At 41.4% G+C, this 17495-nt stretch overlaps 1 protein-coding gene across 1 annotated transcript; it reads left to right on the forward strand.

The window, feature by feature from the left end:
* Positions 1–270: 270 nt before the first annotated feature.
* On the forward strand, positions 271–2726 carry LOC136456740 (zinc finger BED domain-containing protein RICESLEEPER 2-like). Its single transcript, XM_066456697.1, has 2 exons — positions 271–311; positions 431–2726. Exons 1-2 carry the CDS (start codon positions 271–273, stop codon positions 2724–2726), a joined length of 2337 nt encoding a protein of 778 aa, XP_066312794.1.
* Positions 2727–17495: the final 14769 nt, after the last annotated feature.

Consider the following 17495-nt stretch of genomic DNA (forward strand, 5'->3'; position numbering starts at 1 on the left):
CTCTCGTTCGAAACCCTAGCCGCTCACTCTCTTCTTTTCGCCGTCCGGTGGCTGGTGACAGCGGCGGTGGCTTGCACGGGCACACGGCACGGCCTTGTACACCCCTTCTCTTCTCTCTGACCGGCGATGTAGCTTAGTCGTTGAGATCTCCAACGAATCATCTTCGTCTCTCTCTCGTCGCGCTCGTCGCGCTCGTCGATCTCGCCGGACTCCGACGTCATTGGGGCTCCGCTATGATGCGTTGAGGTACCAGGACGCCGGATCTGAGCGATGTCGTCGTCGCCGTTGCCTCTGGTGCTCCGTCAAGCGAGGTGAGTTAGATCTGTTTCTTGTTCTTCTTCTTCTTGATTCGCTGTTCTTCTTCACTTCTTCTTGTTGATCTTGCTTTGTTGTTTTTTACTTCTTTTTCTTCTTCTTGATTTAACCCTAGATCTGTTTCTTTTTTTGAAGCCACTGGCGTTGAGGGACCAGAGGCCGGCGACGACGAGATGTCGGATGAGCAGGAGGACATCGGTCTCTCCATGACGATCAACGACGAGTTGCGCCTCTGCGGGATGACCGGAGACGACGAGGACGATATTGTTGGGGATGCTGAGGAGCTCTTCGGTCGTCGTGCTGCCGAGGAGCTCAACGGCGGTACTGCTACTCACCCACTTCCCGTCGACGACGCTGACGGCCCCAACGCCGTCCAGGGCGACACTCAAGCCGCTGCTGATGACGGCTCAACCAGCCGGCCTAACCGCCCTTCTACCTCGGTTTGCTGGGAGGATTTCGAGAAGCTCTACAAGAAGGTAAATGGTAAGGATGTCAGGTATGGCGCTCGGTGTCTTCACTGCCGTAAGGAGTACTCTGCTAATTCTAAATTTGGGACTGGCCACCTTCTCCGTCATCAAGACTCTTGCCCTAAAAAGCGTGAGAAATGTCGCATGGCTCAGTCCCACATTACTTTCAATAAGGATGGTAGTATGCGTAATTGGGAGTATTCTGCTGAGGTTGCTCGTGTTCAGCTTGTTCGTTTGCTTGCTAGGCTAGATCTTCCCCTACGTCTTGGTGAAACTGAGGCCTGGGAAGATTACATAAAAACTGCTCATAACCCTAGGTACTCAACTGTTTCTAAGCAAACTACAGCTAGAGATCTTTTTAAGTATTTCAATGAGAAGCGTGGTCGTTTGATTGATGATTTGAAGAACAATGCCATTTTATCTGTAGCTATTACTTCTGATATTTGGTCTGGAAATGCTAAAGAAGATTATTTGAGTGTTGTTGGTCATTACATTAATGCTGATTGGCAACTTGAAAAAAGAGTGCTTGGCTTAAGGCTTATAGATGCATCACATAATGCTGAGAACATTGCTGAACGTGTTAGTAATGTGCTTAATGATTATAGTATATTGAACAAGGTCTTTTCTGTTACTTTGGACAATGCCTCTGCTAATAACAAAGCTATGGATAAACTGAAACCTGTGCTTAAGGAGTATTTAGGTTCTGATTTGTTTTTGCATCAACGCTGTGCTTGTCATATCATAAATCTGATTGTTAAAGAGGCTCTGGTTGCTGTTAGTCCTTTGATTGATGCTTTCAGAACTGCAATATCATACATTAACTCTTCTAACCAGAGAGTTGCTGCATATAAGAGTTATTGCATGGCATCTGGTATTAGACCTAGGAAGTTTGCATTGGACATGGATGTTAGATGGAACTCTACATACCTGATGCTTAGGCATTTGCTACCACACAAGGAAACTTTCCATACTTTCATTGAGTCTAATTATCCTAGAGCTAAAGGTGGCCCCTTTCTTTTGACTCATGATCATTGGGCTATGGCAATTAAAATACTGGAATTCCTTAAACTGTTTTATGACTCAACAGTTGCTTTGTCTGGTGTCTACTATCCTACTGCCTCACTTATGGTTCATCATATTGTTAAGATTGCTATACACCTGCATAAGTATCAAAATGATGAACATATTAGAACTGTTGTTCAACCTATGATTGATAAGTACAATAAGTATTGGAGAACCATACCTGATCTTTACTGCATTGCATTTATCTTGGATCCAAGAGCTAAAATTAAAGGTTTTAACAAAGTGCTTAGAAAGTTAAATTTGCTTACTGATGCTGATTATTCTAATAAGCTCATGCAAACTAGAACTCTTCTCTTCAAACTGTATCATAAGTATGATGATTTGTATGGATCTGCAAGGGCCAAAAGGGCTGACCCTCCAAGCCTATCTGGTAAGAAAAGAACAGCTTGGGCTGAAATATATGATGATGATGATGATGGTGGTGGTATGGTTGGAGCTGGCTGTTCTTCTCTTCCTCCTAATCTTGATATGTCTAGGACTATTCCTGCTACTGCTTTGCTACATGCAGCAAATTCTTCTAGTAGTAGTTCTGAACTGTCTGCTTATCTGGACTGTGACACAGTGATCCAGTGGGATGATGACTTCAACATCCTGAACTGGTGGCATCATCATAAGCTAACATATCCAGTTCTTTCTACCCTTGCTAAAGATGTTTTCAGTGTGCCTGTTTCTACCATTTCATCAGAAGCTACTTTCAGTACCACTGGCAGGATCATTGAAGAAAGGCGGCGGAGGCTAAACCCTGAGACTGTGGAGGCACTCACATACATCAAGGACTGGGAAGTTGCTGAGTCAAGGCTACAACATATGGTGGAGGATAAGGAGCTCGAGGAGGCCTTTGAAAACCTTTATCTTGATTAGTCATTCATTTATGTAATGGTCTGTAATTTTAATTGGACTTGGATGCTTTGGACCTGTGGATTAGATGTAATGAACAATTGAATTACACTAAGGGGCTGGCTGCACTCTTTTTCCCTGTCCAGGGTTTCTCACAAGGGTGAGTTTTACCTGGACAGGTTTTTAATGAGGCAGCCATTGCACAGCCCTTCCTTTTGATATTTTGTTGCCTGGTGTTCTCTTCTTGATTTTGATTTCTTCATATTTGAGCTGTTCTCTGTTTTCTGAAATTTTGATGTGGTTTTGTGGGTTAGTGCCAAGGCACGGCACTAACACGCTGGACTGCCGTGCCCAGTGGCACGGCACGGCACGGTCTGGAGTGCTTAGTGCCGTGCCTGGGCCAGAGGCTGAGCACGGCGGCACTACACGGCACGGCACGGCAAGGCTACCGTGCCGTGCCTGGCCGTGCCGTGCCCAGCCGTGCTCGTGCCGTGTAGTGCCCGTGCGGCCCGTTTGGAAATCTTTACAAGCAGCACAGATGACATTCTTCCCGGGAACTGGGACAATGGAATTTTGTACAGCATATCTAAAATCATTGTTGAAACTTGAAAAGTTGCATTGAGGTAATCATGCATGCAAATGCAGCAATGTTTAGCCCGGTGAGCTAGAGTTTGTGGAACAAATGGCCAATCAAGGTCTAGGTGCACTACACCACAACACTTCACTATGGTAATGTCAATCGCTAAAAACAATATTTATTGATGAATTATTAGACGCTAAAGATGTCTCCATCCGTCAGTATCGATATTGGATAGCTAAAGACATTCTATATCGTCGATCTGTCTGTTGGCAAAAAAATAGCCCCCACCTCGGATTTGTGATCTTCTGTCGCTATAGTTGCTTTTGGGTGTCATGGTGCTCTGTGTTTTCAAGAGAGGAAGATCTCAGATCTGTGGTCAACCAGAGCCTACACTGATCGGTAAGGTTTACATCTAGGCATGTTCAACATGTGTTCTGCCTGTAACTAACTAGCAAACTTCACGGGAGTGGTGCTCCATGTTTTCAAGAGAGGAAGATCTCAGATCTGTGGTCAACCAAACACTGATCGGTAAGGTTTACATTCAACATGTGTTCTTCCTGTAACTAACTACCATACTTCACGGGAGTTGGGCGACCTTCACAGCGAGTACTGATGAGCTATGCGACGATGTGCTGGAGAAGGATCCATCTACCTATGGTCGTTCGAAGAGACTTGAATAGTGATACTGATTACAAAAAAAATAATCACTCTTAACTCATATATCTATCCAAATCCAAATTCAATTCAAATATTATCTGTTACACCTAAAAAATACCGACTGCTTTCGTCAAACGGATCTTCGTGCGCTCGCCTGCCGCGTCCGTAGTTCGCGTCGGAGGAGTCCACATCTGCGGAGTCCGCGTACGCCCGTACGTACCTCCAGATCCCATCATCGACGCCATAAAGATTTGTTACGCAAACGACATATCAAAAAAGGTCTGGCAACTTCCGTTCCTAAACACTGCAATCCGTATGGGAGCACGCCGCAGCCCCACCAGACCACCATGCCTACTCGTGCTCAACTGCTCAAGATCGAACTAGGCCGGTGGCCACGCCGTCACAAGATCCTAGAGCTCGCGAGTCGTGACGACCATGCTGCTCGTGGCTCGTGCGTTCGTTCTCTCCTTCCGTACACGAGATCTCGGCCGTTGAGATCACCGATGGCGGTGGATTTGCGCTACGCAACCAGCGTGTAGTGCAAGCACGACTCAATCTACGGCGCGGAGCGGAGTTGTTGTTGTGTGGTAGTACTGCTTCTCCGCCACCAACAACAAGCTAAAGACGACGGCGTCCGACGCGGTCCAGGCACCGCCGGTGTCCGTGAAGATGTTCTCCCCGTAGTGGTTGGGCCAAGCAGCCAGCCAGCCAAATTCTCGATCATCCAACGACACGGCACGCTCCGCGTTGTGCAGCTTGACGACTCTACGACGCAAGGATTCCCTCGGTTTTAAATCGAGATCTTCCCCACGGCCGGCCAAGCGCCGCCGCCGGGTGCTACGCCGCGATGTTCAGCCAGCTAATGCAGTATTGCAGTAATGCTGATAGCACGATGCTACCAAATTCAGAGCTGCAGGGAACTAAAAGCAGTATGGGTGCTTTTATTTTTGGTGGTTTAGATTATGAAGTTTATTCGCTGGAATATGTTTTTTCTTGTAGATGTAAATTAAGGTGGATAATTCCTATATTGCATTCTTTTGGAGTCTCCATATTTATCTTGCTACTTTTCAAAAGTAAAAAAAAAAAAAGATATGTCAGGATACCAAGTTTACTAGAAGCTGAATCCAGAAGAACTTAACTAACCTTTAAGTTAGTTACTACTTTGGTAATCTCACGTTAATGTGTTATACACTTATACTCAAACGAGCTTTACTTTAAAAAAAAAAATCTTATATGCAGGACGATACTTCCAACATAATGTCAACGTTTCAACATAGCCAGGACAAGATGTGGTAGAGTAAATAATTATAATGAACACGGTTGTTACGGTATGAATTAGATTGTTTCAATTTCATATTGAAACTTGAATACTTGGTGAAGAATGATAATTGCGTAAAAATGGATTGTTGCTTTGTAGAAATTATTGTTCCCACGGGATTTCCTATAAAGTATTGTTATATTATTTGGTTCCCGTGCAATGACGCACGGGCATGATTCTAGTAATAATATAATTATAATTATAATTATAATATAATATATCCAAAAAGATTTCTGAAAGATATTCTTTTTTAGAGATTATTAGAGAAAGGTTGCCCCAGTTTTGTTCCCATCCATGAAAACAAAGCGCAGCCAAGGTTCCCTTCAGCGAGGTGGCCTGTGGCGTCATATATAGACATGTTGCCCCCTCGCTCCCGAGATGGAACTAATACGAGGCAAACAACAGGCTGTATGGGCAATACTTCCCGCGGCAGGCCGTGAGGCACACAACAGCCCAGTTTCCTTGCCGGGCAAGTCCAGTTTTTTGTGTGTGTGTGTTTTGCTAGCACGTCTTCTTTTCTTTTCCCTTTTTTTTTATTTGCAATTTCCAATAACTTTTAGTATAAATAATATATTTTTCTGGGAAAAATATATAAGATAGTGTACGTATTTCCTTTTGTATATTACTTTCCTTTGTAGTTATCTACGTTTATATTTTCCCCTCTTAACAATAATAAAGATATGAAAATGGAAATGGTTAGGGACGTTGAGCACCCTCACCGGAACGGCTTTTATATACATGCAAAAGAGAGTGTACGAAGTGTCAAAGATACTAACCATCTGACGACCTTACCAATTTATGTGTGTAATTGCACTAGTAGAGAACAGACTTTCTGTTTGCACCTTTAGTTCTGGTTGGTGTCTCCAATCGAGATTAAAGGTCATCCTCTAATCCTGATTGGATTTACTAGCGGTGACTAAACTTTTAATCCCGGTTAGTAGCTTCAATCGAGATTATAAAGCGACCTGTAATCCGGGTTTGAACCACAAACCGGGACTACAGGTCCTGGGTTATATACTTTCTCCATCTTCCTCCCCAAGTCTGAGCCATTTCAAGCTCTCTGGTCTTGCTCGTCTCCGGCTCTGTTCTTGCTCATGCTGGAGGAGTTCATGCTCGGTGAGTTTTCTCCATCCATTCTTCGGTTCTAAGGGTTAGCAACTTCATCCTGTCATGTTTCATCACTAGCATGGCTCATTTCATGGTCTAAAAATAGAGAAATTTATGGTTTTTAGATTGGGATTAATAGTGGATTTTTTATTTATACACCATTTGAGCTCAAAATCACTTGATAGTTTCCATATGTAGATGAAGAAAGCTTATAGTAGTTCGTCAAAACTAGTATGCACCTTTCATTGCTAGTATATATAGCTCATTTCATGGTTTAGATCGAAATAGAGAAATTTAAGGTTTTTTACATGAGAAAGAATGGTGGATTTTCTTATTTAAAGACCATTTGAGCTCAAACCCACTTGATAGTTTACATATATAGAAGAAGAAAGCTTAAAGTAGTTGATCAAAATTAAACGAGTATCCACCTTTCTTTGCTAGTATATAACTCATTTAATTTTATGGATTAGAAAATGAGAAATCTATAGTAGTTGATGAAAATAAGTATAGAGAGTACATTGCGATTGCTTCTGGATCCTCGGCCTCGCATGGGGTTCCTAAGCGACTGAGGCTGGACCTCCCTCTCATTACGTGCGGCCGGCAAGTGTGAGCAAAAGACTGTGTTGGAGTATAGAGTGACGAAGAAGGGTCCCAACCATGGCACATCTTCTACACGTGCCCAGATCGCAATGTGAGTTCTTTTTTATCATGTTTTTATGGTTTGTAGCCATTTTTCATGATAATTTTGATTAAAGTTCTTGATTTAGTGTTATAATTTCAGTGGGATGGCACCAGATCATGTGACGGTTGGTACTAGGAGGAAGAGTACATTGAGCACGTCCAAAAATCTCTTGTAAAGGTGGCTAAGACGGCGGATGAGAGTGCACTTATGTATGATGAGGCAATGAACCAGCTGAAGAAGCCCATCGACGAAGAACTGATGAATGATCTGTCTATTTTAGTTGAAATTAGTCGCGAAATCCTTATTTTGCTGAAGTGCATTGTAGGTTTAGTTTGTTTAGTGCAATTTGGGATTGTCTACATTGTATCAAGGCTTTAATAAATTAATGTTCGAGAGTGAAACAGTTGTGGTATAGGATGTTAATTAATCATGTTGAGTGATGGATATTTTGGATCTTTTAATTAACTACTAATCATGCCTATTGTGTAATATGGGTTATTAATTAATTATGTTCAAGTTTTTGATATGGTATGTCATGTAATGCAGATGAACCGGCAATGGATGTACAACGCTGACTGCCGCTCCCAAGAGTTCATTGAGGGCGTGCATGATTTCATAAGTGTGGCCAAGGCAAACACACAAAATTGTTTCATGTGCCGCCCATGTGTTCTATGTAAGATTGTGAAGAATTATGCTTCCTCAAGGACCCTTCATGAACACTTGTTTATGTCGGGTTTCATGTCAAACTATATTTGTTGGACCAAGCACGGATTAATCAGGGTTATAATGGAAGAAGATAAAGAAGAAGAAGGGGATGATGACAACATTATTCGTGGGTTTGCTGAATATGGAGCCTTTTATGATACTATAATGGGGGAAGATGACGAAGTGGTAGCGGCAGGAGATCAATGAGCCTGCTGATGATCTTGGTCCAGGCATTCGTGATGCACAGAGGGATTGTGAAAGTAAAAAGGTGAAGATCGAGTTCGAGCGCATGCTAGAGGATCACAAGAAATTGCTATACCCAATTTGTGAAGAGGGGCACAAAAAGTTAGGTACCACACTGGAATTGCTACAATGGAAGGCAAAGAATGGTGTATTCGACAAGGGATTTGGGGAGTTGCTGAAAATCACAAAAAAGATGCTTTCGAAGGATAACGAATTGCCCGCCACTACATACGAAGCAAAATAGGTTGTCTGCCCTCTGGGATTAGAAATCTAGAAGATACGTGCATGTCCTAATGATCGCATCCTCTACCGTGGTAAGGGGTATGATAATTTGGATGCATGCATGGTATGCCATGCATCGCGGTATAAGATCAGGCGAAATGACTCTGGTGATGTTGAGGGCGACAGACAATGTCCTAGGAAGAGAATCCCTGCCAAGGTGATGTGGTATGCTTCTATAATACCACACTTGAAACATTTGTTCAGAAACAAAGAGCATGCAAAGTTGCAGAGATGGCACAAAGAAGACCAAACAATAGACGATATGTTGAGACACCCCACCGATGGGTCCTAATGGAGAGCAATCGATAGAGAATTCCTAGAGTTTGCAAATGATGCAAGAAACTTAAGGTTTGTTTTAAGTATGAAAGGATGGCATAAACCCTTTCGGGGAGCAGAGCAGCAGTCATAGTATGGATGGCATGAATCCTTTCAAGGAGGCAGAGCAGATCCGCAAGTTGAAGGAGGCAATGGTTGAATCACTAAAGCAAGAAAAAGCCCTAGACACGAGAGTGCAGGAGGAAATCAAACGACAAGTGGAACTAGCATTGAGTGGCCAAAGGCAGTCAACATCAGAGCCGGTAGTCAACATTAGCCCCCTCAGCTGAGAAGCAGCTGCGCTTCCATGGAGCTCCCAAATCAAGATGATAACGCATTGCAGCGCTTCCTCATGGATGACATCACTAAGAAGATGATGCCATGTGAGCTGCACATTTCTGTGGGGAATATCATAGTCATGGTGGCTACCGGTGTTGTTTCTCATGTGGACCCTAAAAACATACCAGTAGTCCATCCGATTCCACCCGGCTATTTTAAAGTCATGGTGGATAGAGTTGTCAAAGATTATAGGGAAGTGGGTCTTGACTTTCATGGAGGTGATAGGGAGAAGACTCTAGGACAAGCAGAGCATTCATTTATTGTATGGCGCTAGCGCTACATCATTATTCCTGGGGCACCGCCTAGGGTACCGCCTCCTCCTCAACTACCTCATCATAGGTGTAGATGAAAGTGAACGAAATAGTTTTTCAATTGTTTCAATTGGCTTCTTGTAAATAACCATTTACTCTCAATCATTTTTGTACTCATAGGTCCCCAACCTTAGTCCACTTCTTCCATCCCTAGATGATCAGAGTGCTCTAGACGATGATGCATTCCATGGCATGGCTGTATCTCCATCTCCTCCAAGGCAGCCTCCCGCACCTCTACCTCCCGTGCCTTAGAGGTATAAGAGGAGGCCCCCACCCTCGAGGAAGTCCTGGTGAAGAAGAAAACCACCTGTAAAAAAATGCCACCTCTACAGAAGCTAGCTTGCAAAAAGTATGAAGAGGAATCAAGACCAATGGTAGCAAAAGAAGTGAATGCTATCTTCGAAGGTGTAGCAAAGGTGTGTGAAGAGAAGACAAAGAAGCCAAAGCTGATATTCCTACCTCAAAAATGAACTATGGAAAAAAAATCAATGAACTCAAGAAAAGGCTGCGTGAACTTTGTAAGCCCCCGCCATTATCGGACTATGATCGCTCTCTCACCAAGTCATATATGGCGGCGTAGAAAGTGAAGAGAGTAGGGAAAGAGGTTGCATAGCTTGGACAACAATGTTTGCAATCAGTTGACCTGCTAGTTGTTGACGATGATGTTACTAGCATACAAGGCGGTCGAATCAATTTGCAGCAACTCAATATCTTGATGGCAACAATAGGTCTCACACCGCAAGACCTCATCATGGGGAGAGGATCGCCACCAAGAGCCTAGTGCATTGATATATGGAAGACCTATAAGTATGATAGGAGTCTTGTCAACGCTAAGTCCTAGCCATCAATAGGTACACAAATGTACTTGTTAAACCAGTGGTACTTTGATGCGTGTAGCAAGTGCGAGCAATGGCTTCTTGTCAAAGTTAAACAAGAGCATTACTTCAATGGCGATGAAATTATTATACATATTGAGTTTGATGAATTACACCAACTATTCCACCAGGAGGCATCTCCGTCGTTGCTTAAGTCGGTTTGATCCAAGGGCTCACATTGGACCCTTAGGGCTATATAATCTAGCCCCTACCTCTCTCCCCAGGCATAATGCTCATTTGATCCTGAGAGCTGAGAAGCCAAGAACCCTAATTCATATGTCCACCAGGATCAGAGCTAGCAATCAAGAAAAGATTAGTCCTCTATAGGATCTAGTCTAGTTCTAGAAATAGAGAGATAGAGTATGAAGGAAGAGTTCTAGAGGACTCCCAGTCTATCAGTGCTCTCTCTATAGCTTGTACCTGGCGGAATCAAGTTCTTCTTGAGCTTGCTTCTGAGATTTCTCTGGTAATCGACTTCTAATTCAAGTAAGCATCTTGTTTGTATTGTTCTCTAGGTTTGCGACTCTATTTTGAGTACTTTAATCCTTGTAGCTCCTAGGTTAAAGTAGTATTCATATTATGGTGCTTAGACTCAGTTACTCGTAGATGTACCCTATTTTCTGGATTGGTGGTAGCTCGCGAGGGTGACTTTTATAGCCTCGTTGAATCCTTTGTAGCCCACCTCCCATTAATAGGACTAGCAGGACAATATTGCTATAGGAAACATACTCTGTCTATGTTTTCTCTAGTATTATCCCTAGAATTGAACAATAGAAGATAAAGCTTACCAAAGTTAGAACTAGAAGACCTTAGCGGTCTCCTCTACGCTCCTATTATCTAGCCTTGACTGTGAAGTTGGGATAAGTTAGATTTGGTTATTCTTACACATATTTTCTCGAGTTCAATATAAAACTAGGTACTCCCAGTAAAGTGCTACATCGGTATAACATCTGTGCGCTTGCGGATTATTCTGTGTGCATTGATTTACACCAAAAAGCATTTCTGGCGCCATTGCCGGAGAAATGGATGCCGAGTTAACTTTGAACCTTGTTTATCCTTGTATTATACTTTTATCTTTTCTTTTATTCTTTTATTCTTTTTACCATGGATCTAGAATCCACCCCTATTTACCAATATGGTGCACCCACGAGCGCAAGCCTACAACCAAAAGAGTCTTCAAAGCCTATCCTAACACCTGGCTTTGAGCTGCGCCCGTATTTAGTTAATATGGTTCAGGATCAACCCTTTTCAGGCAAAGATGATGAAAACTCCTATTCCCATCTAAATGAGTTTGAGCAGACCTGTTCATGCTTGTGCATTGTGGGCATGTCAGACGAATCCTTACGATGGAAGCTTTTTCCTTTCTCCTTGACAGGAAAAGCTAAACATTGGTACAATCTCACTATAGGGAGTAGACAAGGAGATTTGGGAGCCCTATGTTCTAGCTTTTGCTTGCAATTCTTTCCCATCTCTAGGGTAGTCAAACTTCATTGAGAGGTTCTATCTTTTAAACAAAAGAAAAAAATAATCTCTAGGCATGGCATGGGAACGCTTTAATACTCTTATCAATACTGGCCCCGACCTTGCCATTCAAGACCCTATTCTTCTTCAACACTTTTATATGGGTTTTGATAGGGAATCCTCAACACTTCTTAATACGGCCTCAGGAGGCTCATTCTTGCATGTCTCTGTAAATATAGGGAGAAGCATTCTTACAAAAATTTTAGAGAACATCCCTGAGGAAGAAAAAGACAAGCCATTAAAGGAAGAATCCCAGATAGCTGAACGCGAATGTTTACCAGACCCATCACCAACTTCAGCTGTCCCAAATCTGGAACCACCAGAAAAGGAGGAAACTCTGATTTTGGATTTTATGCTAGAATTTGAGGATGAACTTTTTGATGAATATGGAAACACCTCAAATTACCATACCATGAGGAGACCCCAGAAGTCTAGGAAATGATTGAATAAACAATTTTAGATCCTTCTATGAAAGCTTTCCTTAAAAAGACAACAAAGGAGCTAGTGTCCATTATAAGCAATGAATGGCTAGAAGAATCATAGATTTCCTCTGATGTGATTTGTTTAGATTCACCTTCTATATCCATTCGTTGCCAAATTAATAAAGCTCCTTTTGATGCTCTTTACAATCCAGTTGTGGGTATTAATATCATATTTGCATCTTTTGCTCTTGATTTATTGGAACACATGCCATTAACCCCCACAACAAAGTTATTGAAAGGTCTTTTAGGACACATTCTCCTAGGTTTGGGAATTTTGTATGTCCTCCCTATCCATGTCAATGGAACTAGAGTTCATTTGAACTTTTATATCTTTGATATTATAGAGTTTGACCTGTTGATAGGACAACCAATTGGAAAACTTATCCAAGAAGGCCAAACGAAGAAGTTGAATATAAGACTTAGGAAAAACTTTAAACTTTCTATACCCATTACTCATTCTCTACATGCTGAGAGTGAGCCAATTCCTGAGGAAGACCCAATGGAAGAGGTTAAGGTTGCATCTCTTGATTATTTGATCGAACTCAACCTTGAAGATGATGCCTAGTTCTTCATCTAGGAGGAAGATGAAAATCCGACAGAATCCGAACCTCTAGATGAATAGCTAGAACCACTTAAGCCCTCCATTGAGCTTAAACCCTTGCCTTCTGGTCTTAGATATGCTTTTCTCAATAACGATTAGGATTCTCCTGTGATCATAAGTGATAAACTCGCTCATGAAGAATCCATACGCTTGCTAACTGTCTTAGAAAAGCATCGTTCTGCTTTGGCTACTTGCTCTAAGACCTTAAGGGTATCAGCCCTGCTCTTTGCACCCATCGTATCCCTACAGATCCTAATTCTATACCTTCTAGGGAGCCCTGACGTAGGCTTAATAATGCGATGAGAGAGGCTGTTAAGAAAGAGGTTTTGAAACTCTTGCATGCCAGGATTTTCTATCCTGTGCCGCATAGTGAGTGGGTTAGCCCTATTCAGGTTGTGCCTAAAAAGGGAGGCATGACTGTTGTTAAAAATAAAAAGAATAAATTAATGCCCCAAAGAACCATCACTAGATGGCAGATGTGTATTGACTACCGAAAACTTAACAAGGCAACAAAGAAAGATCACTTTCTGTTGCCCTTCATTGACAAAATGTTGGAGCGACTGGCGAATCACTCTTTCTTTTGTTTCTTTGATGTGTATTCAGGTTATCATCAGATATCGATCCATCTAGATGACCAAACCAAAATGACCTTTACATGTCCATATGGAACTTATGCTTATCGTAGAATGTCTTTTGGATTATGTAATGCTCCAGCTTCTTTTCAAAGATGCACGATGTCTATATTTTCTGATATGATTGAAGAGATCATGGAAGTTTTCATGGATGACTATTCTATTTATGGAAAAACTTTTGATGTTTGCCTTGAAAATTTAGATAAGGTTTTGCAAACATGTGAAGAAAAGCACTTAGTCCTTAATTGGGAAAAATGTCATTTTATGGTTAGAGAAGGAATAGTGCTAGGACACTTGGTGTCTGAAAGAGGGATAGAGGTAGATAGAGCTAAAATTGAAGTAATTGAACAGTTACCTCCTCCTGTAAATATCAAAGGGATCTATAGTTTTCTTGGTTATGCTGGTTTTTACCGCCGCTTTATAAAAGAATTTTCACATATTGCTAGACCACTAACAAATCTATTGGCTAAGGATGTTCCATTTGAATTTGATGATGCGTGCTTGAAATCTTTTAATATTCTTAAGAAAGCACTCATCTCTGCACCAATCATTCAACCCCCTGATTGGTCGCTACCTTTTGAAATTATGTGTGATGCTAGTGATTATGCTATGGGGGCAGTTTTGGGACAAACTAAACATAAGAAGCATCATGCAATTGCTTATGCTAGCAAAACTTTGACAGGACCTCATCTTAATTGTGCAACAACTAAAAAAGAACTCCTGGCTGTTGTTTTTGCCATTGATAAGTTTAGATCTTACTTAGTAGGAGTTAAGGTGATTATTTATACTAATCATGTTGCTTGAAATAACTACTCACTAAGAAAGATGCTAAACCTCAATTGATAAGATGGATTTTGTTACTCCAAGAATTTGACTTAGAAATAAAAGATAAAACGGGAGTAGAAAACTCTGTTGCCGATCACTTGTCTAGAATGCAGTTTGAGAATTCACAGGGACTACCCATCAATGGTTTGCTGTGGGACAACATGCTCTACAAAGTCATAAAATCTAACCCCTGGTACGCAAATATTGTTAACTTTATGGTTGCAAATTATGTACCACTAGGGGAGAACAAATAGAAGCTTATCTATGAAAGCTCTGATGGCCTGCTCAGAAGGTGTGTACTGGCAGAAGAAGGCATCAAGATCATAGAACGATGCCACTCATCACCATACGGAGGACATTATGGAGCATTCTGCACCCATTCGACGATCTAGCAAAGTGAATTCTTTTGGCTAACCTTGTATGAAGACATGAATGACTTCATTAGGAGGTGTGGAGGATGTGAGAGGCATGGGAATATTAATTGAAGAGATGCCATGCCACTCACCAACAGCCTCTAGATCGAGCTCTTTGATGTCTAGGGAATTGATTACATGGGACCGTTTCCAAAGTCAAAACATTGTGAATATATCTTGGTGGCAGTTGACTATGTCTCTAAGTGGGTTGATGCCATGCCATGCAGAATTGCAAATGCAAAACACTCCAAGAGGATGTTTGAAGAGATAATATTTCCAAGATTTGGAGTTCCAAGGATGGTGATTAGTGATGGAGGAACTCACTTCACTGACAAGAATTTTCACAATTAATTGTCAAGGCATGGGATCCATCACAATGTCACTACTCCGTATCACCCTCAGACAAGTGGCCAGGCTAAAACATCAAATAAACAAATCAAGAACATTCTGCAAAAGACAGTCAATGAGGTGGGAACTACAAGGAAGGATAGACTACCCGATGCACTATGGGCCTATAGAATGGCCTATAAAACACCATTGGGGATGCCACCATATCAATTGGTCTATGGAAAGACCTACCATCTACCTGTTGAACTAGAATTCAAAGCTCACTGGGCCATCAAGCGATGGAACATGGACTTTGAAGCTACAGGAACTAAGAGGAAGATGCAACACTTTGAGCTTGATTAATGGCGTGAAAAAGAATATCATAATTCCAAGATTTATAAGGGGAGAACAAAAACATGGCATGACAAGAGGATCAAGAAGAAGGAGTTCGCCCCCGGAGATAAGGTATTACTTTTTAATTCTAGGGTTAAATTATCTGGGCACGGAAAACTCCAGAGCAAATAGGAAGGGCCATTCAAGGTGATAAGCATTTCGTCGCATGGAGCCATAACACTTCAAAACAACGAAGGTATGTTATTCAAGGTAAATGGCCACTGTCTTAAGATCTATCGCACCCAATTTTAAGGATAAAATGGGATGCAAAATCTTATGTGCGCCCAGAGATCAGTCACACACATAAGCCGATAAATTATGAATAGTATCCTCATAAGTGTTTATTACATCACGAATAATACAGAGTCTTCAGATAAATGTAGCAGTAGTATAAAGAAAAGATCTCTCGCGGAAGCTCCATATCATAGGGACGTCAACTGGTTGACCACAAGTCTAGTAATCCTTAGGGAAATCATCATTACCATAGCCATCTGTTACCCATCCAGGATTTTTATCCAAGTAATGAAAATAAACAAGCATAAGTACATTTCGTACTCAACAAGTGTAATATGGGGTTCATGAGGCTCAAAAGGGCTTGACACAGGTTTAACATCATTCAGCTTTTAGTTGTCAAAATTTTAGCATAAGAGTAGCAACAAATTGTTTTAATTCCTAAAGTAAAACACATGATCAATGTAAACATGAATAATGAATAGCATAAATAGATAATTCTTAGTGTTCATCTATTCCATAAGGGTTCCAAGTCCGCTCGTGACCATGAGCACGACTGATATACTAGTTTTATACTCTACAGAGGTTGTACACTTTCACTGTGAGTCGTGATACCCATATGCCCTTGTTAATTACTCCCAAAACACTTCCAAGGTGAGGAGGCAGGGGTCACTATGAAGCCTTTCAAAGGTTTATCTAACAAGTTAGGGCCATTAGATTCACTCGACAAACAGATATAGGAACCCTCCTGTCGAATGACATAATTCCATCATGACTATACACATAAGAGTAGAGGTTGTTCTATACCTAATTTATCAAGCCATTCTTACGCCAATGAAGGTAACCACTAACAAGCTAGAAATGGTCCTCATACTGAGCTAAACCTAGAGCCATGTAGCCCTGATCACTTACAGATAAGTCCTTAGGGAGAGGAATCTGAAGCATTTAGAAAGTAGCTAAATAGTCCAGCCCCCTATTTCCAAGTTGCTAAAAAGTCATATTTTAATGTTTATTACATATACCATTAGTTAGGGTACAAGATCATGGTTTAATTGAACACTAGCAAAGCTATCCAATGCATATCTCATAGGTGACAAGGTATAAGTTCAATTATAGGGAATTCCTATCAAGGCGACACATGCAACATGAATTTAATGTATTAAAGTGAATAGGAAATAAGGATGATCCCATGCTATACTTGCTGTGAACAAAGTACTCCTGCTGATCCATCACGTCAAAGTAATAATCTTGGTCTCCCACGAATTGCTCACCGTCTATACTCGATAATCACAGCAACATACAAGCATCCAGAAGCAATCATGCATAGAAAACAAAAGCTATAGATTAGAATAGTACACCAAAGATTATAAAATCAAGATAAAAGTTTGTAAAATAAATCTATGTCTCACTACGAACACATAGACACAAAGATCACAAAAATCGGAGCTAAAACGAAGAAGTTATGAATTAAACAAGTTTTCCTTTAGTGAAATAATATATTAAATCTAACCTCGAATTTTAAAAGTTGAAAACCTACTAAAAAGTAGTATGAACATATAGATTATGGAATTACAAATCTAACGCAACTTGAACGGACCAAATCGGAGTTAAAACGAAAAAGTTATGGCCCAAACAAACCTAGTGGCAAAATTGTAAATAGTTGAAAACGTATTTTGAATCTAAACCGTGGAAACTACGCTTTCAAAAGAAGAAAATGAAATCTAGAAAGACGCTATGGACTGTGGGTTAAGATCTAATTAATTGTAAGGTTTTTTTTACAAAAACGCCAGCGAAGGGGTATCCTCAATCTTGGGCTGCTGGATTAGATTCGGACGATAGGGATTGAATCGGGCAAATAAGAGATGATGGCGGCCGTCCGAAATAAGATGGACACAGTGGCGCCATAGCCGGAGCGGTGAAAAGCTCGCCGGCGCTGTTGGTTTAGAGCCTACAG

This window comes from Miscanthus floridulus, chromosome 1, assembly GCF_019320115.1.
Source record: "Miscanthus floridulus cultivar M001 chromosome 1, ASM1932011v1, whole genome shotgun sequence".
NCBI classification, from domain to species: Eukaryota; Viridiplantae; Streptophyta; class Magnoliopsida; order Poales; family Poaceae; genus Miscanthus; species Miscanthus floridulus.

What these genes read in the sequence shown, in the direction of transcription:
- LOC136456740 (XM_066456697.1), top strand. Translation starts at nt 271, where the DNA reads ATGTCGTCGTCGCCGTTGCCTCTGGTGCTCCGTCAAGCGAG. An exon ending in CTGGTGCTCCGTCAAGCGAG is followed by an intron (nt 312 to 430) that starts GTGAGTTAGATC and finishes ATTTAACCCTAG; the next exon opens with ATCTGTTTCTTTTTTTGAAG.